At 41.5% G+C, this 24,871-nt stretch overlaps 1 protein-coding gene across 2 annotated transcripts in view; it reads left to right on the top strand.

Annotated features, from left to right (window-relative positions):
- The window catches only part of cemip (cell migration inducing hyaluronidase 1), a 383,014-nt gene that overhangs the window by 126,924 nt on the left and 231,219 nt on the right, over window positions 1-24,871 (top strand). For both annotated transcript variants that reach the window (XM_033622351.2, XM_078162221.1), the window contains exon 2: window positions 21,713-21,877. In XM_033622351.2, the coding sequence (XP_033478242.2) occupies window positions 21,823-21,877 (55 nt within the window). In that variant the 5' untranslated portion in view covers window positions 21,713-21,822. The remainder of the gene's footprint in view (window positions 1-21,712; window positions 21,878-24,871) is intronic.

Raw genomic sequence — 24,871 nt, 5'->3', positions numbered from 1 at the left:
GGTCGCCAGACTGTTGATGTCAACAGAACTGCACCCAAATCGGACTATTTCCAGAGGGTTTATGGGTTGATGGTGTTTGACAGGCAGGTAGGAGGCTCAGTTACCTGTCTGAACTCAGATCAGTTTTAACTGACAGCTGAAAGTTTAGTTTTAATGACCGACTCTGTGAGAGTTTAAACCTACAGACTAATATGTTGGGTAAGTTATTTATCTGCTACTTAACAGTGAGATGGATAAGTCAGAATTTACAGATCCTGGGTACCTGGTTACAAATCCTAGTTATCTCAGATTAGCTATTTGTGGTGTCAAAGTTTTTGAGAGCATAAATAGAGAGATGATGAGTTTTCACATGCTCATGCTCGTGTGCTCTCATAAATTACCCCTTAAAGCTGTCAAAAACTGCTGGAGAAATTAAAGTTTGTAAGTGTGTAGACATTATTTATAGTTGTAGAAAAACATTGTCTAAATAAAATTTTTATACAGCCTGTCACCTTGATTCTAATTTCTGATACATGAAATACCCTTACTGGATTAGTTTAAAGACAAAAAAACAAAAACAAACATAATGACTAAAAGTTGACTAAAATGTCATGAATTTTCGTTGACTAAAACTATAAAGACAAAAATGTGACTAAAACTATTACTATAACTATTTTCGTCTCAAGACTAAGACTAAATCTAAAATAGCTGTCAAAATACAGTGATGACAAGGTTACTAAATCACTTTAAACATGTGTAAACACAGTATTCAAACTTGGCCCCTCCTCATAACGCTGCAAGCTACTGTACTGTTGTAGGAATGTTACATATTGTTATGTAAAAGCCAATACTTAAGCAAGCTAAGCTTACCACTGGCGTCTAACTGGCCAACTCTGCATTGCTCTTCATCCCCATCTTCTGCTTCAGTGCTTGCCAGCAAAAGACACTCTCAACTTTCATTTAGGAACAAAAATTGTCTGCGTTTCAGATTTATTTTTTGGCACTGTGTCCTTGATTTTTGTACCTTCCTCTTGGCTACTGTGGTGTGATTGAACTGTTGAGCGTACTATTGCTGTGAACCAATGAGATGCAGCTGCAGCTGATTGTATGGGTTGAGTTGGAGTCTGGGGAGCGACCTGTTGCATGTGCGGCTGCGTTCATCCTGGGAGGGAGGGTGTCGTTCGTGGTTGGTAGGGCCTGCGCCTCCTTTACATAGTTAGGGCCGGGTTGATAGGAGCATTAGCTGCCAAACGCTCTCCAGCTTAGCTGTCGCCTCCAGCACGCCGCTGTTGGCGTTACCTGCTGCTCCTGCTTCAGTGGGCATCTCTTCCTCTTCCGCTGTGCCCTCCGACGAAGCCGTGGTTCCCCCGGGGAGTTGGACGGTGCCACAAGCCTAGACCCCGGGGGGGCAGTCTCAACGGTCACGCAAGTTACATCGGTTTTTTTTATTAATTGTTATGAATTGATTTCTTATTATTGTATTTGTAGGGCTGTACCCAAATTCAATTCAATTCAATTTTATTTATAAAGCCCAATATCACAAATCACAATTTGCCTCACAGGGCTTTACAGCATACGACATCCCTCTGTCCTTAAGACCCTCACAGCGGATAAGGAAAAACTCCCCAAAAAAAAACCCTTTAACGGGGAAAAAAAAAACGGTAGAAACCTCAGGAAGAGCAACTGAGGAGGGATCCCTCTTCCAGGACGGACAGACGTGCAATAGATGTCGTACAGAACAGATCAGCATAATAAATTAACAGTAATCCATATGACACAATGAGACAGAGAGAGAGAGAGAGAGAGAGAGAGAGAGAGATGCAGGTAATGACAGTAGCTTACAACAACATTAATGAAAGTAATAATATTATAGTTATAGTTCTGGCTACTGTGGTACAATATGTTGAAAGTATGTATTAGTATCAGACAGTATACTTGTGTGACAATAGTCATATGTGTATAATAACAGTAGAAGTATGACTAATGACTAATGATGGCAGCAGCAGCAGGAGGCATCTGGCAGGACCACGGCAGCAGCACAACCACACACGTCACACTGTCCAGGCACCGCTGCGGTATGAGTTATTCTGAGAGACAGTGGAGCACAAAGGCTCCGGAGAAGAAGCCGAGTTAGTGACATCCAGAATGGCCGAGTTAGCAAGATGCAGTAATAGGATGAGAGTGAGAGAGAGAGAGAGAGAGAGAGAGAGAGAGAGAGAGAGGGAGAGAGAGGGAGCCCAATTTAATTAATTAATTTGCATATTCAAATATTCATTTCTATGGGTAGGTATTTGTTATGAAAATTTGGTATTCGATATTCGTTTTTTAATTTACTTTTTTTTTTTTTTTTTTTTACATATTTTTTGGTGCTAAATGTAGTCTTTTTGTTGTAGGTAAATGTAGGTTATCAATAAAAATCAAAACTTGTAAATTGCATTGTTAAAAATGTGAAAATATAGTATCCTACCAACTGAGCTTGTGTGCACGGCAAGCTTGAGCGCATCTGTCTGAGGCTGTGGATCAATGCCAAGTTTTACCACTTTATCACTATTCCCTCTAACTTGTAGCTGTTTTTTCGTTATCTTTTTAATTTAATATGAATTATGGAACCGTTTTTGTAAGCGTTTGTTTCCCCCGTTTTGTACAATAAATTATTGTTTAAAGTTTCAATAAGTTTCTTTTGGAGTGTGTGACACAAGTGTGTTTTGAAAACAACCGCGGACTGTCACCTGCTCAACGCATCAGTACCTTCGGATGCCGTGACAGTAATAGCAAATAATGTCAAAATATCATTTACAGACCGATTTAACAGACGATCACTGCTGCCCGACCCACAGGTCCATTTGCGGCGCATCACTACTCAGCTCGGTCTATAAATGCTGTACACAACAGTCAGGCTATAGACATTATATTCTATTCAGGCCGGCAGAACCAGCAGCGCATCAGCTCTACAGTGCACGGCACTGCTGATTAACCATTTTATTGCAGCACAGAGTGTCTGCCAGCAACCAATTACTTGCAGAGGCTTCCTACAACTTGTTTCATCGGTTCCGATTTAATCAGAAGACAAATTAAACAGGATGACTAGCCAATGTGAAAATCAAAAGAAAGCACAGAATAATGTACTGAAAGAGACTGTTGTGCCATCACATTTTTTTGTGGTTTGAGAGCAAAGATCCGGTTGCCGCTGTGCAAAACTCTGCAATACAATTAGGTCCGAAAAAACGCTGGAATCCATGTATGCAGAAATTGAAGTGTGTTATACATCTTGTGGGATGGTGTGCATTACTTTTCTTTAATAGTGATGTGCACCCTTTTTCTTGGGATGTAGTCCAGCTCTAGTTTCCCCCACCAGTAGGCCCATAATGTTCCATGCCCTCTGTTTCAACTTCAGGCCCCCACACTTTTAACTTAAAGCTTTCCTTGATTGTATTCATGAAATAAAGATTGTCATTATATCTGGTACCTCCTGGTTGAGTGTCGTTCTTGGGCATCTGACAAGTTTTCTCCATAAATACCTACATTTATTACACTACTACTACCTGAGTGCCATCTTTTTATAAAGTCCCACCTTTTGGCTGGAGGCTATGCGCCCATAAACATCCCAAAACAAAGCAAAATAAGCAGAAAATGAGATAGAAGGTCTCTGCAGATAAATACAACGTCAAACATTGTCTGGTTGGGATTATATTGCTCCCTGCTCAGGTGTGGAACAATTTGGTCCACTAGCTGTTACTAGTTACTGACTTTGACTTCGGAGTGAGACTGGGTTGCTTGTTCAGGTGCTATATGCCTTGTGAGGGATCATGTCCATTATGCTACATTAGGTGACTCCTAACGGTTGTTTGGGGGGCTACAAAAAGGGGTTAGGATGTATGGGGGATAGTATGAGCCTAAATACTGGCTCCACATTTCATTGGCAAGCGAAGACGTGCACTAGTAACACACAGATGGAAACTACATCCTCTCAGCTAGGATATGTGATTTTCCTCCTTTAAGTGGAATGCATTATAAGCTTATCAAAATCTACAACAGTGGCATGAGATTCCTGGGGCTGTAATGGGATTGGCTTCCTGTGGAGGAGACAGAGAGACATAAATGTGCCTGGAAAAAGTTAAGTGTGTGTGTGTGTGTGTGTGTGTGTGTGTGTGTGTGTGTGTGATGTCAGCAGATTTTCCTCACCTCCATATGGCAGGAGTTTAGTAAGACCTCAAACAGAGCTGCCACTAATACAAATACCAGCTCCACCCAATACTTTGTACTTCCCCAGAGATATATTATTACCTACTATTCATGGACTGAAAACATATCTTTGTAAGAGATGAACTGTAAGTTTATTCTACTGTGGAAGTCATGAAAACACCTTGTGTCCTTCATCCTCAGTTCAGTTGCTGGCAGATATCTTTGAATCTGTGTGTTGCTGTGTCGTCTGCCAGGCAGCTTAGTTCAGAAGGGAAGGTGGCATTTTTTTCTCTGACATTTTTTTTTATTTTTAGGAAGTATGTTTGAATGTTGTCAGAGCGCTGTAAGCTTGGGTTCACAGCTGCTCTGAGCTCATAAAGTGTTTAATAACCAGCAGGGTCTGGAAGCACATAAGCTACTGTATGGCTTCATCTCTGTGTGTTGCCTCATTAATCTAACTTTATGATGGATTTCCTAATGTCACTGTTTTCTTTAGGCCATAGTTATACTGACTTACTGAAGAATTGCACTGGTTTGGAGTATGACACCAGTGTATAGTGTCATTGTCAGTAGTTTGAGGGCTGAAGGTGAAGGCTGAGGGCATGAAAGGGAGATAATCTGTCTCTGCTGACAGAATGAGCCCCCTGCCATGGACTGGAAACAGGAGAGCAGGTATCGTCCACCACAGGAAAGCTAATGTCTTTATTAAAGGCTTGTATTCACCTCTCTTCAGAGCTGTGCTCATTTCCACACTAATTTAGAAAAATTCCATATCTTGCATGTGAAAAAGGGTTTCATCCCTGTTATTTTACATTACATTACTAGAATGAGACAACAAAATATAAAATATGTTCTTCCTCCTTCTGGTTGGCAGAAGAACAAATCCATGTAAATGGACTGCACAAAGTGCTTTTCTAGTCTTCTGACCACTCAGTGCGCTTTAACACATCACATTCACCCATTCACACACTGGTGGCCAAGGCTACCATACATGCTGCCACATGCATTCACACACAAACACAGATGGAACAATCATCGGGAGCAATTTTATGGTTCAGTATCTTGCCCAAGGACACTTAAACAGGCGGACTGGGGGAGCCGGGGATGAAACCGCAGATTTTACTATTAGTGGACAACCCACTCTACCTCATAGAGGGGTGCTGGTGATCATGTGCATTATCATGTTCATTGTGTTTCCATTCATATACCTACAACGTATCCTGTTCTGCTTTTGTGTCCTAAGGCTGCCTGAAAGCAGCGAGGATAAGGAGCTGGCCTCCGGTTTGTTTTTTCCTCATCTTGATGATCAACACATCTGGATGATGTTAATATACAGTACAGGCCAAAAGTTTGGACACACCTTCTCATTCAATGCGTTTTCTTTATTTTCATGACTATTTACATTGTAGATTCTCACTGAAGGCATCAAAACTATGAATGAACACGTGGAGTTATGTACTTAACAAAAAAAGGTGAAATAACTGAAAACATGTTTTATATTCTAGTTTCTTCAAAATAGCCACCCTTTGCTCTGATTACTGCTTTGCACACTCTTGGCATTCTCTCCATGAGCTTCAAGAGGTAGTCACCTGAAATGGTTTCCACTTCACAGTTGTGCCTTATCAGGGTTAATTAGTGGAATTTCTTGCTTTATCAGTGGGGTTGGGACCATCAGTTGTGTTGTGCAGAAGTCAGGTTAATACACAGCCGACAGCCCTATCCCCAAGTGGAGTCGCAAAAACCATCAAGCGCTACAACGAAACTGGCACACATGAGGACCGACCCAGGAAAGGAAGACCAAGAGTCACCTCTGCTTCTGAGGATAAGTTCTTCCGAGTCACCAGCCTCAGAAATGGCAAGTTAACAGCAGCTCAGATCAGAGACGGGATGAATGCCACACAGAGTTCTAGCAGCAGACCCATCTCTAGAACAACTGTTAAGAGGAGACTGCGCCAATCAGGCCTTCATGGTCAAATAGCTGCTAGGAAACCACTGCTAAGGAGAGGCAACAAGCAGAAGAGATTTGTTTGGGCCAAGAAACACAAGGAATGGACATTAGACCAGTGGAAATCTGTGCTTTGGTCTGATGAGTCCAAATTTGAGATATTTGGTTCCAACCGCCGTGTCTTTGTGAGACGCAGAAAAGGCGAACGGATGGATTCCACATGCCTGGTTCCCACTGTGAAGCATGGAGGAGGAGGTGTGATGGTGTGGGGGTGTTTTGCTGGTGACACTGTTGGGGATTTATTCAAAATTGAAGGCACACTGAACCAGCATGGCTACCACAGCATCCTGCAGCGACATGCCATCCCATCCGGTTTGCGTTTAGTTGGACGATCATTTATTTTTCAACAGGACAATGACCCCAAACACACCTCCAGGCTGTGTAAGGGCTATTTGACCAAGAAGGAGAGTGATGGAGTGCTGCAGCAGATGACCTAGCCTCCACAGTCACCGGACCTGAACCCAATCGAGATGGTTTGGGGTGAGCTGGACCGCAGAGTGAAGGCAAAGGGGCCAACAAGTGCTAAACACCTCTGGGAACTCCTTCAAGACTGTTGGAAAACCATTTCAGGTGACTACCTCTTGAAGCTCATGGAGAGAATGCCAAGAGTGTGCAAAGCAATAATCAGAGCAAAGGGTGGCTATTTTGAAGAAACTAGAATATAAAACATGTTTTCAGTTATTTCACCTTTTTTTGTTAAGTACATAACTCCACATGTGTTCATTCATAGTTTTGATGCCTTCAGTGAGAATCTACAATGTAAATAGTCATGAAAATAAAGAAAACGCATTGAATGAGAAGGTGTGTCCAAACTTTTGGCCTGTACTGTATATTGGATGTGTTTCCATTCACATCCCCAACAACTACATCAACGGCGGTACACAGTCCTGTTCTTATGCATGCTCGTCATAGTGACTTGATCGCACGCTGTTTTGTTTCTTGTAGTAACTTTAATATTTGTTAATTGTGTTTTATATCATAGGCCCACAAACATTTATCCGTATCTCATACAGACTTTGATCCTCTGCCTGATCCTCCCTGTGTTCAAGGCTATTCATTTATTGTAGACAGTCCAGATTAAATATTTGTTCTTTATAATTTATATCATTTTGATATAAAGTAGTAACCACTGTATGTGAATGCATGAATGGGTCAGACCTGTCCTCTGCAGAACTGGATTTGAAATGAACTGGAGTTTCTCTGCTTTGATTACCTGCTGTGAAACAACATGACCCTCATCCATTTAAAATGAACATTAGTTCTTCTGAGCTCATTTTGGTGAAAGTAACACAAAGGTAGTGTAATATGTAAGTTATTAGTCTACACAGAGGGTAATATTGTAAAGTACCTTATTACTTTTAAAGGCTCTCTAAGTCTTCCTAAGCTTGAAAAGTTTTTGTCACACACAGCAAACATCTCCTCACTATCCACTAGCTACATGTCCTCTGAATATGCTGTGAAAAAGTCCGGTCTCTGTAGGCAGCCCAGGCTCCACAAATGGCAACAAAAACATTGTGGTCCAGGCTGCACCAACACACACGTGAACATGGTGCCCGGAGAGGCAGTTAGAGCTACAAGCTACAATGAGGCTAAAAGGCGAGCTAGCTCCGTTGTGTTTGATAACATTGTTGAACGTAAACAGAAGTGAAGTGTTTTTGTTGCCATTTGCGGAGCCTGGGCTGCCTACAGAGACTGGACTTTTTCACAGCATATTCAGAGGACATGTAGCTAGCGGATCTTGAGGAGCCTTAGAATGAAGCCTTTAAATTTCCCCTGAGGGGGGTACAAACAGGACCTATACATGCACAAAGTGGAGGGATGTCAGAGTGATGGGGCTGCCTTGGTCAGGCGCCCCAAGCGGTTCGGGGGACTGGCACCTCTCCAGCCACCAGTCCACGCTCCGTATGTGGTCTGGACGGGGACTTGAACAGGCGACCCTCCGGTTCCCAACCCAAGTCCCTATGGACTGAGCTACTGCCGCCCCTATGTAATATGAATCTATTACATTTTGAGAGTAACTTGCCAAACACTGTTGAGGACTATGACCTCTTGGTATGAGTTCGAAATGGAAACTGTTGAAGTGTTGAAGTTAAATGCATCTGATCATCCACCACCAAGCACTACACAGCTACTTTATTCTGCCATGGCTCAATGTGAATGTACTGATTCTCATTACAAATACTTCATGCTATCCTCTCCTGGTGAGGGAAGATATTTCTCTCATGTAGGGAATCAATGGCTTTGTTTGAATGCACACCAGTATTCCACTCAGAATGTGAAGCAGTAACACAAGTAAGGGTGAGCCCATGTAAATGCTATATTTGATTAGTATGATGCTGCTCAAAGCTGCACTATGCACTAGTAAATTGTAGTACATGTGGAATTTAATTTGTTTTAATAATGATTCAATCCCATTTGTTCACTGGATTTGCAAAAAAACACGATTGTGTGCTTGATGATACATGCCAAAGAAGAAAAGTGGGTTTTCAATATCTGAGCTTTATGAGGACATTTCAATCAGGAGAGATTCATTCTGATAGAAAGAATATAAGAATATTTATTCACATATGCACATAAGAATGAGAAATGTGAAAAGTTTTTGGCAATTAGACCCCATTGTGAAATCATCTATTCCAGGAGGATGGTAAAGATTTAGTAGATTAAGGAACCCCCCTGTGGAGTCTAGACGCTGGTGGTGGTAATGAGATGAGATGAAGAGGGAGCTGATGATCTGGATGTATGTATGGAGGGGTGGGCTTTTGGTGAGCTAGCCCTGGGCTCTGGATAAGGTGACTGGAGGTGTATGGGGTGGAGGAGAGTGTGACAATTCTGCCTAAAATAATAGCTGACAGGAGCAGAGAGATGAACAGATTTAAAGTTTGGCAGCAGCAACGTGAATGGCTGAAGAAGATTGTGGCAAAGTTTGACTGGCTAACCAGGAGAGGGAATGCTCATAATCAGCTGATTGAAGGGAGCTGTGGGGGTGGGATAGAGAGAATTGTGAATGAATATAGCATAAAGAAAGTCCTCCTGATTTAACTAATGCTGAGCTTCATTTGAGCAATGCACTGAAGAGAGAACAAGCAGTAACCAGGGTAGACTGCTCTTTTTGGAATGATTCACTGAAGGACAACCAAAAACTCTGTCAACATATGGAAACTAAAAGAGGCTACAAAGAGTAAAAAAACGCCACTACAAAAACATTAAGACAACAAAATCCTTATTGCTGATGCATATCAGAAGAAAGGTAAAGGTATCGTGGTAAATGGACCTGCATTTGTATAGCGCTTTTCTTTTCATCTGACCACTCAAAGCATCATCGAGAGCAATGTGGGGTTCAGTATCTTGCTCATCAATCGAACTGCTGATCTTGTGATTGGTGGACAACCCACTCAGCCTCTGAGCCACAGCCGCCCCTTGCTCATGCTACTAACATGAAGTGTGTGGTAGCAAGTCTGCCATGTAAGCAATGGGAGAGGTGTAGGACAGTGGCTAATCATCAATTGAATGCAGAAAGAGATGAACCCTGTTTCATCACTTCCATTGAAAGACATGCAAATATTGCCATGGATATATAGTAAAACAATATATATACAATATAACAAAAGACATAAAGCTGAGAATTGCTCCAGCTTGTAAAAGAAGTATTCTCATCACCATAGCAACTTCAAACAGCCCAGCTCTAGCTCCCAAGTCAACCTCTACTCAGTTCTCCTGGCTTAACATCAGTTTCCAGTCTTGTGTCCCTGGCCTTTGACAACTTGTCTACTGAAATGAATCCATTTATCAATGCTAATTGCGTTTCAGTGTCCAACCTAAGTGACTTGCTACTTAAGAAATATAATTATGACTTTCCAGAAATAGCTTATAAAGAAAAGATTGAGATGTTGGAGGAGGACTAAAGACTCATGAGGATAATGGAAAGGGCTGATATCAAGGATGGGCATTATCAACTGCTGTTAGTGCCCGAGTGCCTGACAATTGTCAAGTGTCCAGCACTGCCTTCCTGGTAAGGGCCATTGAGGAAAGCCACGCTGTAGTTGTACCAAGATCTGAGCTCAAACTACGCAATGAAAATGTGGGGTATATACCTCACCATAGTGTTTACAATCCTAAGAAAGCACCCATCCATGCTGTATTGGACTGCCCTGCCTCTTTCAGTGGATTCTTATTGAACAATGAGCTAATTCGGGGTTCCAATTTAACTAACATGCTTATGGGTATCATGTTACATTTCAGAAAGAAGCCTGTTGCTTTGAGGGCTGTTAGAGAGAGTATGTTCCATCAAGTTAGGGTCACACCAGAAAACAGAGACTTGCTGCGCTTCCTATGGTGGCCCAGGGTTGTTTTCCACCAAAACTTGCACAGTACAGGATGAACATGCAATAGTTTGGAGCTACAACCACCAACTTTCATCCATGAGACCAGTGTGTGCTTCCCATTTGAAAGTAAAGCCAAACCCTGTTCTTTTTTCCTAAACCCAACCAACAACCACTGACTTTCACCCATGAGACCAGTGTACACTTTCCATTTGAATGTAAAGCCAAACCCTGTTCTTTTTTCCTGAACTCAACGACATGCTTTTGTTGCTTAAACCCCACCCGTGCGTGTGTTGGCTAATCATAACCATACCGACATAGTGCGTTTATTTTTGAAAGAGACTGTATGCAGACTCTACATTTCCTGTGAAAACGGAAGTGTATTTTGAATAAGACAGACAATGCATGTAACAGGCTGAAGTTGACATGGCATCCCAGAATGCCAATAGCCAACATACTAGGCTGGTCATATTTCGACGTGGAAAGTCCATGACCAAACGTTGATGTGGGATGAGGTCAGAGTGAGAATGTGTTGACAGTTGAGAACTTCAGCATTAGTAGATGTATTAAACCACCAAGCGTCAGCAAGATAAAATGGGTACAACTGCACCATTTTTGTGTTGCAAGGCGGCTTGTTTATGGAACATTGTCCTGACTGTGATTCACCAACACACGTGATCAAGTGTATGTAGAATTTATGATGGGAAAGGCCAGGGAAGTACCCCTAAAACAGATTACCATACCAGGGATGGAGTTGACTGATGCCATGTTAGCAGTGTGTATGGAAAAGCTGATAACCTCAGAGCTACATCTACAACTAGAAAGATCAGTGTTCAGGACTGACAATACAGCTGTGACAATAATACTCGCTATCTTAGTTTGAGCAGTTTAAATTTGTAAGGGTAGTATCACTGAACTAGTCTTGTGTTTAACACAACACAGCACACAACAGTGGTCAATAAGTCGGCTTTAATTCAGGCTCACTGTTGAGGGGTTTATAACCCACTTCCACTCTCCACGAATTGGTTTGGAATGGCACTTAACGTGCTGGACCCCTCTAGAAATGGAGAGGAAGTGGGTGGTGAGAGGATGTAGGGGTTGTTTGGGAAAGGCCCTTGATCATATAAATAAATGCAGTCTAAATATCACTGCAGTGATTGTTCCATATAAAAGGTTTCATAAATACAAAAATGAATCACTACTTGATATCTGAAGTTTGTTCTTTTTTCTTTCAGGACCACCCTGAAGCAGGGCCGGACTGGGAGAAATTTTCGGCCGGGAGTCATTCATTTAACCAGGCCACCCAGCCCACGCACGTTCACGCACACACATACATGCGCACACACAGTCAATCAATCAATCAATCAATCAATTTTATTTATAAAGCCCAATATCACAAATCACAATTTGCCTCACAGGGCTTTACAGCATACGACATCCCTCTGTCCTTTGGACCCTCACAGTGGATAAGGAAAAACTCCCCAAAAAAAAAACCCTTTAACGGGGAAAAAAAACAGTAGAAACCTCAGGAAGAGCAACTGAGGAGGGATCCCTCTTCCAGGACGGACAGACATGCAATAGATGTCGTACAGAACAGATCAGCATAATAAATTAACAGTAATCCGTATGTCACAATGAGAGAGAGAGAGAGAGAGAGAGAGAGAGAGAGAGAGAGATATGCAGGACAGACGGTAATGACAGTAGCTTACAACATTACAGTAGCACATGTTGGCTGAGGCAAAACAAATATGCACCCCAATCTAGGCATAATAGTCACTACAACACTCACTTCAATGTCACAGGGACACTCCGTATAAATCCAATAGTCACAGCATTATTCCATTTCACATATGGGTATTCACCATGTAACTAATCACCAGCAGTCCAGTCCAGTGTTTTTCTCTACTACATGCCACTGAAACTTCTCACCAAAATGTGCCCCTCAATACAACAGTCACAGCATGACTCCTGAAATAATGCTATGGTATTATACTCAAGTGAAAAACATGATTGTATTATTTTGTCAGCAAACCATTTAGATGCCAACTTATATTGCCAGTCGATATAATATGCCAATACCATATTCAATGCAACAGTGAATAGTAAAAATACAAGCCAACAGCAACTTCAGCTTACTGTATTTTTCCAAATAGTAGCCCGGGCGTTTATTTCACAAAATCGATTTTGATCCCAGGCGTTTAAAAGAACCAGGCGGCTATTTGCTCAAGGCTTTTATGTTTTTTTTGCACTGACCTGCACCAGGCCGTTATTTGGTTACAGTTCCTGTCCAGTATGTTTTTTAGTGCAAAAATACTGTATAATGTAGGGGTGAGTACGTGTACAAAACTCTCTAAATATTTAGAGTGGGTCATTTTTTTTGTGTACACATGTACAGTACAGGCCAAAAGTTTGAACACACCTTCTCATTCAATGCGTTTTCTTTATTTTCATGACTATTTACATTGTAGATTCTCACTGAAGGCATCAAAACTATGAATGAACACATGTGGAGTTATGTACTTAACAAAAAAAGGTGAAATAACTGAAAACATGTTTTATATTCTAGTTTCTTCAAAATAGCCACCCTTTGCTCTGATTACTGCTTTGCACACTCTTGGCATTCTCTCCATGAGCTTCAAGAGGTAGTCACCTGAAATGGTTTCCACTTCACAGGTGTGCCTTATCAGGGTTAATTAGTGGAATTTCTTGCTTTATCAATGGGGTTGGGACCATCAGTTGTGTTGTGCAGAAATCAGGTTAATACACAGCCGACAGCCCTATTGGACAACTGTTAAAATTCATATTATGGCAAGAACCAATCAGCTAACTAAAGAAAAACGAGTGGCCATCATTACTTTAAGAAATGAAGGTCAGTCAGTCCGGAAAATTGCAAAAACTTTAAATGTGTCCCCAAGTGGAGTCGCAAAAACCATCAAGCGCTACAACGAAACTGGCACACATGAGGACCGACCCAGGAAAGGAAGACCAAGAGTCACCTCTGCTTCTGAGGATAAGTTCATCCGAGTCACCAGCCTCAGAAATGGCAAGTTGACAGCAGCTCAGATCAGAGACGGGATTAATGCCACACAGAGTTCTAGCAGCAGACCCATCTCTAGAACAACTGTTAAGAGGAGACTGCGCCAATCAGGCCTTCATGGTCAAATAGCTGCTAGGAAACCACTGCTAAGGAGAGGCAACAAGCAGAAGAGATTTGTTTGGGCCAAGAAACACAAGGAATGGACATTAGACCAGTGGAAATCTGTGCTTTGGTCTGATGAGTCCAAATTTGAGATCTTTGGTTCCAACCGCCGTGTCTTTGTGAGACGCAGAAAAGGTGAACGGATAGATTCCACATGCCTGGTTCCCACTGTGAAGCATGGAGGAGGAGGTGTGATGGTGTGGGGGTGTTTTGCTGGTGACACTGTTGGGGATTTATTCAAAATTGAAGGCACACTGAACCAGCATGGCTACCACAGCATCCTGCAGCGACATGCCATCCCATCCGGTTTGCGTTTAGTTGGACGATCATTTATTTTTCAACAGGACAATGACCCCAAACACACCTCCAGGCTGTGTAAGGGCTATTTGACCAAGAAGGAGAGTGATGGAGTGCTGCGGCAGATGACCTGGCCTCCACAGTCACCGGACCTGAACCCAATCGAGATGGTTTGGGGTGAGCTGGACCGCAGAGTGAAGGCAAAGGGGCCAACAAGTGCTAAACACCTCTGGAAACTCTGTCCAACTCTGACTGTTGGAAAACCATTTCAGGTGACTACCTCTTGAAGCTCATGGAGAGAATGCCAAGAGTGTGCAAAGCAGTAATCAGAGCAAAGGGTGGCTATTTTGAAGAAACTAGAATATAAAACATGTTTTCAGTTATTTCACCTTTTTTTGTTAAGTACATAACTCCACATGTGTTCATTCATAGTTTTGATGCCTTCAGTGAGAATCTACAGTGTAAATAGTCATGAAAATAAAGAAAATGCATTGAATGAGAAGGTGTGTCCAAACTTTTGGCCTGTACTGTACACGGGTTTCACCGCTGGGTGGTGCTATTGCATTATACCAGTAAAGCCCCAGTTATCCGAATACCAACCAAACAGGCCATTTAACCCACAGTTACAGGCCGCCACACCGAAATATCGCCATCCCGACAGTCCGCCATCCCGAATTCTGGTCCCTGAGTCCTGACAGTAAGCTATGGTGAGCCTGTAGAAGCTGTATTCCCCATGCATGTCAGCAATTTTCACCGGGGACGCACGTGAGTAATTCAGGCTGACATTACCTGTTTTTCAGCGAACTCTTCTGGTAATTTTATTAAAAGGCATGGCATATAGGTCCACAGTAACTTATTATTATTATTATTGTTATTATTATTATTATTGGGTCTTCTAAGAGTGGGCTACAATGAGTACCGGGCCATCAAATCACAGCATCCGCGGTGAGAGGACACGGAATTGTGTGCGCTTTTACGCACGCGGGTCAAGGCGATCACGGATATTTGATGTGGGAAAGATGTAGCCAGATGTATTACCTGTTTTAGACACGTGGCTTTCTGTCTGTCTGTCCGTCCGTCTGTCCGTAGCACGAGTCATGTGCTAGGCTGAGTGTCAGACTGAAGCTCCCAGAACCTTCAGTCTTACATGGCTTCCATTGAAGGCGATTTACAAGGGGGAGGGAATTTGATTTTTTCCCTATCAGTAGAGATCAACGACTCACCCAGAATCTTACATCATTAGTATTAAAACGTTTAAAATGTCTCCGTCGTCGTGCACGCCCAGCTGCATCGCCGTTAAATCCAGTTTAGCAGCTTCCTTAATTGGTCCTCCATTAACGTGAGTAGTGGTGAAATACCTCGATAGCATCATTAATGTGGTCTGTAGGATCTGTAGCGGTGGCCATTGTTGCTATCCTCACCAGTTACCCACCGGCGTACAGCCTGACCTCAGCGTGGCGCTGATTGGCTAATCGCTAGACCCCCGGCGTTCATTGGTCCATCCATCGTTTGGACGAGAGATAAATCGCAAATTCATTGAAGTATGCCAGACCAGTAATGCAAGCCTACTCAGTTGAGTGGGCGGGGTCTATGGTCTGGAACCAGGCTAGTCATGTGCACCACTTCACCACCGATCTGTGCATAAAGGTGCAAACAGTCCCTCAAGGAGGGACAGCCATGAGGCAATGAATGAGGAAATAATCGCCCAGGCGTTTAATCGGACCGGCGTTTAATACGCAAAATGGGGTCAAACCCCTGGCGGCTATTAGGTGCCCGGTGGCTATTTGCCACCAGGCGACTATTTGCCACCAGGCGACTATTTGGAAATATACGGTATGTGAACTTACTTCAATAAGTCAACTTAGACAGATAAGCGACGTATCCTACCTTAACAGGGCTTCCAACATTTTTCAGGTCATGACCCATCTGAGGAGGTATTGACCCACCAAATATTTTGAAGTAAAATATAAAATAGATTGTCATTACCATGTAAAAGACATAAATAATTAACACTCCTCTGTGTATATTGGCAAATGGTCAATACAGTATATTCCTTTTTTCAGTCGTTAATACATTGTCATACCAGGGAACCATAATGAACCCCAACCTAAATCCAAGGTTGGAATATACAATAGCTTTCATAGCATGTTTGGGCTGGGATACATAACAGTAAGGCAACAGACAGCAAAATTCACTTACACTTTATAGAATAAAGCTGTAGTGCCAAGAAGGCTATTATTACAACTACATGAGAGTGCCATTTATGTCAACTGCCAGTGCCTGGTGTCCATGTGTCTGCAACTTGTTACAGGCTGGTGATTAATAATAATAATGAATAAATAGCATTCTTATATAATATATATAATAAGGAATATGCAAATAACTCAAGCTTATGTACCACCAATGACATTCCCTACTGTAGACATTTTTCTATACCTTCTGCCAATTTCTCTGGACTGGCCTCTCCTTCTGAAGCATCAGCAGGACTGGTACCAACACCACCTCCACCTTTACATAGCAAACATAGAATTATAGTTGTTTTGCATACATTATAGTTTATACTTTATACAGTATAACAGTGAATTTCTTACTTGATTTGCCCTTGTATTCATATAGGATAATGAAATGATCATATCCCATTTGTTGCTCAAATAAATCATCTCAAAGTAGTGAAAATGTGGCTAGTAGGTCCATGGTTTTCAAATCTCAATCCTTATTTTAACTTCAAAACTTTTGAATTTCAAGGGCCTACATTTTTACACTGTAATTGTAAAGTCCAATCCTCAGTGGTTTTTCACTCTCTCTGAGAATGTACAAATGGAGCCTTACCAAATGTACTATAGGGTCCATTTATCAATCTTTTATCTGGCCTCAAGGACCCCTGGGGGTCCCCGGGCCTCATGCTGAGAAGAACAAGTGTTTTTTAGGTAACTTACTTGCAGAATCATCATGTGTTTTTAGCCTCAGCGCCAGCAGGCTCCGACACAGACACACGCGACACAAACCCCCTCCTCACCATGCTGGCTGTGTTTACAACGTAGGACAGTTGGGGCGGGTGTTAATCGAAACAAACCAATCGCGTCTTGTCTTTTCACAACTGACAAGTGGCTCAACCTCACACACCTCATCCCTCTCCTTGCATCACTGCGCCGCTGTGATTGCATTGGTTTGGCCTGCCTGTTGGGAAAAAAATGATAAGCAGGCCAATCACAGGCCAGGACTTCGGGAATAGTCCCGGTCCTCCCGATGCGCAGTCCAGCCCTGCCCTGAAGGATGTTGCTGTTTTGCTGCCATACAGTGTTGGCGATCTCAAGTTTTCTATTCTTTCATTAGGAAACCAAAGAAATCAAGTGATTCTGGTGTGTTTCGATGTTTTAGTTGGTAGCCATGTTTTTAATGGAATAAACAATGATCCATTAGAATGTCCTGATGTCTCTTATTTGTTATTCACATTACAAATGGTATGCTATTGTGGTATTTCAATAACTGAACATCAAAGAGTGGGTTATGTCTTACTTATTTGATCTAACATTAGATTTTAGTTAAAGGGAAACTACCGTTTACTACCACTGAGGTAAAACATGAGCATTCAGACAATCAGACACATGGAACAAAACCTCAGGTTTGACAAAATCGTTTGGATGGAAATAAATTAAGATGAATGGTAAAATTATTACACATACTGTCCACTGTAAATGAATGGCCCTTGCAGATGTTAGGTTGTACAATGAAAATGTCACGTTAAACAGCTGAGAGCAGGACCCAAAAGCGAGACTCGGAGACAGGAATCAGTTAAAGGTGCTTTAATTGAATGTTGTGGCTGGATGGCGAAGCAGTGCAGTGAGGCAGGGTGAAGGCAGGGTGGAGAGACGAGGTGGTGGGGCACAACGGTGAGGCACGGTGAAGGACGGGAGTGGATCCAGCAGGCGCAGGCAGAATGCAGGTGAGCGAGGAGGATTCCTGATCACAGGAGAAACAAGGTCAGTCACAACGAAACAGCAACAGGAAACACTGGCAACAAGATCACTGAAGGAGTCGAGAGTCTGAACACAGTATACCGCGTGGGAAACTGGACGATCTGACGACGAGTGGCTGGAGAGACCGGGCTTTAACTGAGACCGATGAGAATGAGGAACAAGAAGATTTTCTGGAGGTCATGTAATGTTAGGAGAATCTTCACAAGGCAGAGCTACCTATCCATGAATTAATCTGCAGTAGACATTGTTCAGTCTTTAAATGAGTACTTAAAAATGCAAATGCCATGGCATGTTTTACAGATTTTTTTATGGAGCTGCGGTCAGGAAGAACCTGCAGTCACTAACTTGGCAGTAAGACTTTCCAGACCCATGATTGTGAATCCAGAAGCAAATATTTACAGATCTGGGGTTTCATATATAACTACTGTGTATACACAAAACAAGGCCTGAAAGAGGTGTGAGTCCCTTCCCACACACAAAAGTTGTGATCTATAAAAACAAACTATATGGGAGAATGTGTGCACCTGTAGGGAAACTCTGACCCATGCGTACCGCGTTTTTGGATACAGAGAAAATTGGTGATGCAGATGGTGAGGTGGTGAACTGAAGCCAAATTGTAGAAATTACACTTGAGTGGAATCATTATACAGTGCCCTCCAAAAGTATTGGAACAGTGAGGCCAATTCCTTTATTTTTGTTGTAGACTGAAAATATTTGGGTTTGACATCAAAAGATGAATATGGGACAAGAGATCAACATTTCAGCTTTTATTTCCAGGTATTTACATCTGGATCTGATACACAACTTAGAAGATAGCACCTTTTGTTTGAACCCACCCATTTTTCATGAGAGCAAAAGTATTGGAACATGTGACTGACAAGTGTGTTTTGTTGCCCAGGTGTCTCCCAATTACATTGATTATTCAAACAATAAATAGCACTGAATGTCTGAGCTCAGTTTCAAATTGGGTACGATAGGTTTTGCCTGTGCAGACTGCATTTAGAGGTGGAACCAACATGAAAACCAGAGAGCTGTCTATGGGTGAAAAAGAAGCAATTGTGAATCTGAGAGAAGATGGACAATCAATCAGAGCCATTGCAAAAACATTGGCCATAGCCAGTACAACCATTTGGAATGTCCTGAAGAAGAAAGAAACCACTGGTGTACTAAGCAACAGACGTCGAACAGGTAGACCAAGGAAAACATCAGCAGTTGATGACAGAAACATTGTGAGAGCTGTAAAGAAAGACCCTAAAACAACTGTTAGTGACATCAGCAACAACCTCCAGAGGGCAGGAGTGAATGTATCACAATCTACTGTTCGCAGAAGACTTCATGAACAAAAGTACAGAGGCTACACCAGAAGATGCAAACCACTCATTAGCAAGAAGAATAGGAAGGCCAGGCTGGAATTTGCCAAAAGGTACAGAGATGAGCCTCAAAAATTCTGGGAAAAAGTTTTATGGACTGATGAGACAAAGATTAACTTTTTCCAAAGTGATGGAAAGGCGAAAGTTTGGAGAAAGAAAGGATCTGCTCATGATCCCAAACATACAAGCTCATCTGTGAAACACGGTGGAGGTAATGTCATGGCTTGGGCTTGCATGGCTTCTTCTGGGACGGGCTCTTTCATCTTCATTGATGATGTAACACATGATGGCAGCAGCAAAATGAACTCAAAAGTCTACAGAAACATTTTGTCTGCTAATTTAAAGAAAGATGCAACCAAACTGATTGGGAGATCCTTCATCATGCAGCAAGATAACGACCCAAAACACACTGCCAAAACAACAAAGGAGTTGCTGCAGTTTACATGACTGTGCACACACACAGTGCACTGGGGTGACCATGTTGGCTGCCACACACACTCTGGTTTCTCCAGTCACCTTACATACATCTTCACCACCTGCACATGGGTTCTGTGTAAATTAGTAAAGTTTGGAAATAAAGCCAGTGACAGCTCTTGCACAATTATGAAACTCCATATCCTCATAATGAGACCTTATCATAATGCAGGCCAAGATCACCATAACAGACTGAAATGAATACATAAGAAAACAATATTCACCCATTAAACTTCAGATGATATCACTGATTGTTATGATCAATTTGGCATGGTTGTCGTGATTCACCTTAATGCCTCACTGGTTGCTGTGCTTTGAGCATTTATGGTTAACTGAGTCGCTAAAGAGGCTATGATACGGTGCTTCTTAAAGTTGATTAACAACCTCAGGCGCATCCTGCCGCTGCGCTCTTGAAAGCTGGCTCTAAAAAAGTAACAACCTCGTGTTTTCCAGGTGGTTAAAGATGAGGCATGTGTAAAGCCCCTCATAATTTTGCTTTCAACCATACTTGTGGGTAACAGTATGTCGTCAATATGTCAACAAGTCCAAATATTGTGAATATCACGATATGAATTTTTCATATGATATCAAAAAATATATCAGTATTATCGTGAACAAGATGATATGGTACACCCCTAACCCTAGGTTAGGGTCAGTGACACTTTTTAAACAATCCAGAACAAAACAATGTTGTATTTGGTAAACTGCAGATGCACATATACTTGTGATGTTTGTTTATCTGTGTTAAAATGTCTAGTATCTAAATGCACAGTGTAGTGTTTAAAAGTGCATGGAATTTAGCATGAGATGTCTGACAACTTCTAGTGGTATTCTGAGCAGCCTTATAGGCGGTAGTCAACTAAGTTTTGAGTGTTGAGTATGAGTCAAGATGAGACCAAGTCTTCACTGAGACCATTAAAAATGTGAAATTGCCTGTGTGTATTATTTGCTAAAATTGTGATTAAAACTTTAATATCCATCCATCTTCTAAACGCTTATCCTCTAATTATTAGTATTATCATATTTTTGGAAAACTGAAACAGTGATTCCAGAGAGAAGCAGACAGAGGGGTCTACAGTCTGTGTTTGAAGGATATATCCAGGATGTCAAACTGACTCAGCAGCAACAACAGGTTAAAAAGACAAAGATAGTTAGAAGCTAAAGCCGAACTATAGGCTACAGATCACAGTGTAAAAGTAAACCGCCACATCACTGCTGATCGCCACAGAAGACGATGAATATAAACGGAAACTCTGCTCATATTCAACCAGCTGTGTGGCATCACAGTGCGAACAGATGAACCGTGTTTGGCTTCGCCCCCGTGCTGCTGCCAGCACCCGGACCTCCGCCGCCGGACAAGCAGGGATCTCCAGGGGAAGTCAAACAGCGTTTATCTGCGCACAATACGATGACACACAGCTGGTTGAATATCAGCAAAGTTTCCCTGCTTCCCTTCACTGGTTCCTGTACAGCAGGGTCGGCCTTTTTTTCACTGTTATAATCATTACGAAGCAAAAGCAGCATATGTATACATTCAGTAGGCTATATCTTCACTAGCTAGCTAGCTAACCCTACACTTTTCAGGGTTTGATTTTGGTTTTGAAACAGGGAAGAAACATAAATCTTCTTCCTACCTCTCCAGGTAACGAGTATCATTAATACACAGCGTGCCCCATGGAAAAACATAAAGCACACCAAAACCACAAAACCAGCCTGAAAATTAAGGAAATCTGAAAATCTGAAAAATTGCATTAGAGTCATTGGAACACAGGTGTGTTGTTGTCGGACCCTGGTCTGAGCTCCTCCCTTGCAGGATATAGCTGTCCAGAGACAGCCATGCTTGTACTCCAGGGAGTCATCTATTTGTACATGCCTTGCTGAAACTTTTGCATTTCAATGATATGTTCTAGGAAGCTTTGGTGGCCTCCCACTGTGAAACTCCTTCTGACGCCCACTTGGAGGTCTGGAGCAACCTTTGAAGGCCTCGGGTGTACAGTTGGTCACCAGCAAGCTGACAGAGATGAAGACATGTGCTATGTTTCTGGCAGCTCTGCTGCTCCCCAGCATTCAAGCAGGTGAGTTAAGGATATGTTTCTGTTTTTTTAACTCAGAAAATAGTGGGCTAAGGACACTTGACATGGACATGAAATACAATTCTATCAGTTCTATCATATCAAACTGATCAAACTGAGCATCCACAGTGATATTTTCAGTGTTGGGCAAGCTACTTGGAAAGTGTAGTGAGCTAAGCTACTAGTTACTCTAATATTAAATGAAGCTTCAGTACATCAAAGCTATCACCCTCAGAAATGCAGCAAGCTAAGCTACAGCAAAATGAAAGTAACTAGTGCAACTACATCCAAGCTTTTTACTAAATTGAACCAACTTCGTGCCAAGTCAGTGTTATCTTACTGATCAATAAGACTGTCACTCAAATAAATAGGCAGGTAAAAAAGTTAAGTTCAATTGTTTATTGAACAGTGAGCTGCACTAACTCCCAACACGACTCAAACCACAACAGCAAGAATGAAGACCTGCTTCTAACAGTCACAACATGGTCAAAAACGTACATGCGCGTATGTATGTGTATGTACACTGTAAAAACTCAAAATCTTACCAAGAATATTTATTTCTAGTCAAAACAAATCTCATTACAATTGAAATAAGACTCATCACCTAAAAAGTAACTTGTTTATAGACAATTTTCACTTGTTTTAAGGAAGATTTTCACTTCCAGTTTTTTTTTTCTTATTGCAAGCAAAAAAAAAAAAAAACTTGCTCCATGGGCAGATTTTCATACTTATTTCAAGTGAAAATTTGCGTGAAACAAGTATTTTTTAAGTGTAAAGAGATTTGTTTTGACTAGAAATGAGGCTAGTAAACACATTTTAGTAAACACATTTTATAGTGAGCAGCATACACATGTCCCCTACAAATCCCAACCCTGTTTACAAAGTTTGAATGAACGAGATGGACGCAAAGGAAACGCAGTGTGCGCATTGATCCTTTTGCCTCTGTCTGCAGGAACGAATATAAATCCCATTCATGATGGGGTCAAATGGATTATGTGCATAATTAACCACAAAACAAGCAAATACTTCATCTTAATGACATATAACACTCATTATGCTTCAGCTGAATCCTCTAAGCAAATGACCATGTTGAAGTGAAATTAGTTTATCACGTTAAATGTCCGAAATTGTATGAAATTGCTCCAATGCGTTAAACCAATCTTTGTGCATAATCACACAGCCTGATATGCCCTGCAAACACGGTTGGACTGCTGTACAGACCGTTGGTCTTTCTTACCCTAACCCTGGTTATTTTCTCTCTGTGTAGAGTAATGAGTTACCTATTACACTACTTTTGTGTTACTTTGACCAAAATGACCTCAGAAGAACTAAATGGATGAGGGTATGTTGTTTCACAGCAGGTAATCAAAGCACAAAAGCTCCAGTGTAGTACAGTTCATTTCAAATCCAGTGCTGTGCAGGTCTGACCCATTCATGCATTCACATACAGTTGTTACCACTTTGTATTAAATTGAAAAAAAGAATAAAGAACGATTTAATAGCCTAGATTAAAAAACACAATAAATGAATCGTGTTGGACACAGGGAGGGTCAGGCAGAGGATTAAAGTCTAATGATTATGAGATGGATGAATATTTGTGAGCCTATGATATGAAATACTATAAACACATCTGAGATTAGCAAAACAAACAGAATGGCATGCGAGTCAGTCACGATGATGAGCACAAATTAATACAATGGAGCTGGAAGACCCACCTGCCAGTTTCTGGTGTGCTGGTCAGCTACAACAACACCAGAGAGAAAGTTATGCATAACAATGAGAATGTGTGCCGGTGTTCTGAAAGTTTGCGCTACCCACTCAGGATGAGCTACCAGTAGCTCATACTGTCAGACTAGTCTGATGAACTCAGCCTCTCACTCGTAATGACCTACCCTGGCAAAAAAATTGTTTAGTAGCTACTCAGGTCAGATATGTGTAAGAAGCAGACATACAGCCAATATAAATGTAATTATAAGTAGAGTAGCTCATTCTGTCAGGTAGGAAATATCTATCAGAATGGACTATTACCTCTATAAATGTGATTAAAAATATGGTAGCTCATTCTGCCAGGTACGAAATATCTATCAGAATGGATTATTACCTCTATAAATGTGGTTATAAGTAGAGTAGCTCATTCTGTCAGGTAGGAAATATCTATCAGAATGGACTTGGATGAAATTTCATGCGGTTTGGTTTGTTACAAACGGCACACATGTAGTTATGATACAGGATGCTTTCACACATTAAAAATGCGGGATTTCATGCTTTAATACTTCCTGCAGATAGCAACAGCATGTTATTTAGGTCACAACACAGTTCTTTTATTCACCTCAACCCCAGAGTGGGATATATATATATATATATATATATATATATATATATATATATATATGTATGTATGTATATATATAGATATACACACACATATATATACTGTATAAACACAGTATACACAATACAAAACATAGTATAGCATATTAATAAATTTATTAATATATTTTAATAAAGAAAAAGCTTGATTGTTGATTGAGTTTATTTCTCACACACACTCACTCTCTTTTATACCCACAGCCATCAGACTTGAGTGTTTGAGTTACGTTTCTCAGGGAGTAACATTGCAAGTACTTTTAAAGTAATTGAGTTACTTTACTCAGGGAGTAACGCAGTAAAGTAACTTGTTACTTTTTTAAAAAGTAACGCAGTAATGTACTTTGATTACTTTTAAAGTAACCCTTACCCAACACTGTATATATGTACACATACACACACACATATATATACCTGCACTCGCATATTATACTGTACATACACACGTACATAGGCACTTTTGTCGAAGCTCAGGGCCAGCTCCTCAGCCTCTGTCAGAGGTGGTGGTGGCCCTCCACCTTTTTTGTGGGCCTCTGCCTTCTTTCTGTTGGCTGAGTAGCTCAAATGTTACTGAGCAGGATATCAGGCAAGAGGACATACAAGTCGAAAGTTTTCTGGGGGGTTTAAATT

This window comes from Epinephelus lanceolatus, chromosome 2 (genome assembly GCF_041903045.1).
Source record: "Epinephelus lanceolatus isolate andai-2023 chromosome 2, ASM4190304v1, whole genome shotgun sequence".
Classification (NCBI taxonomy): domain Eukaryota; kingdom Metazoa; phylum Chordata; class Actinopteri; order Perciformes; family Serranidae; genus Epinephelus; species Epinephelus lanceolatus.
The sequence above is the reverse complement of the archived record's forward strand: the minus strand, read 5'-3'. Positions and strand labels throughout refer to the sequence as shown.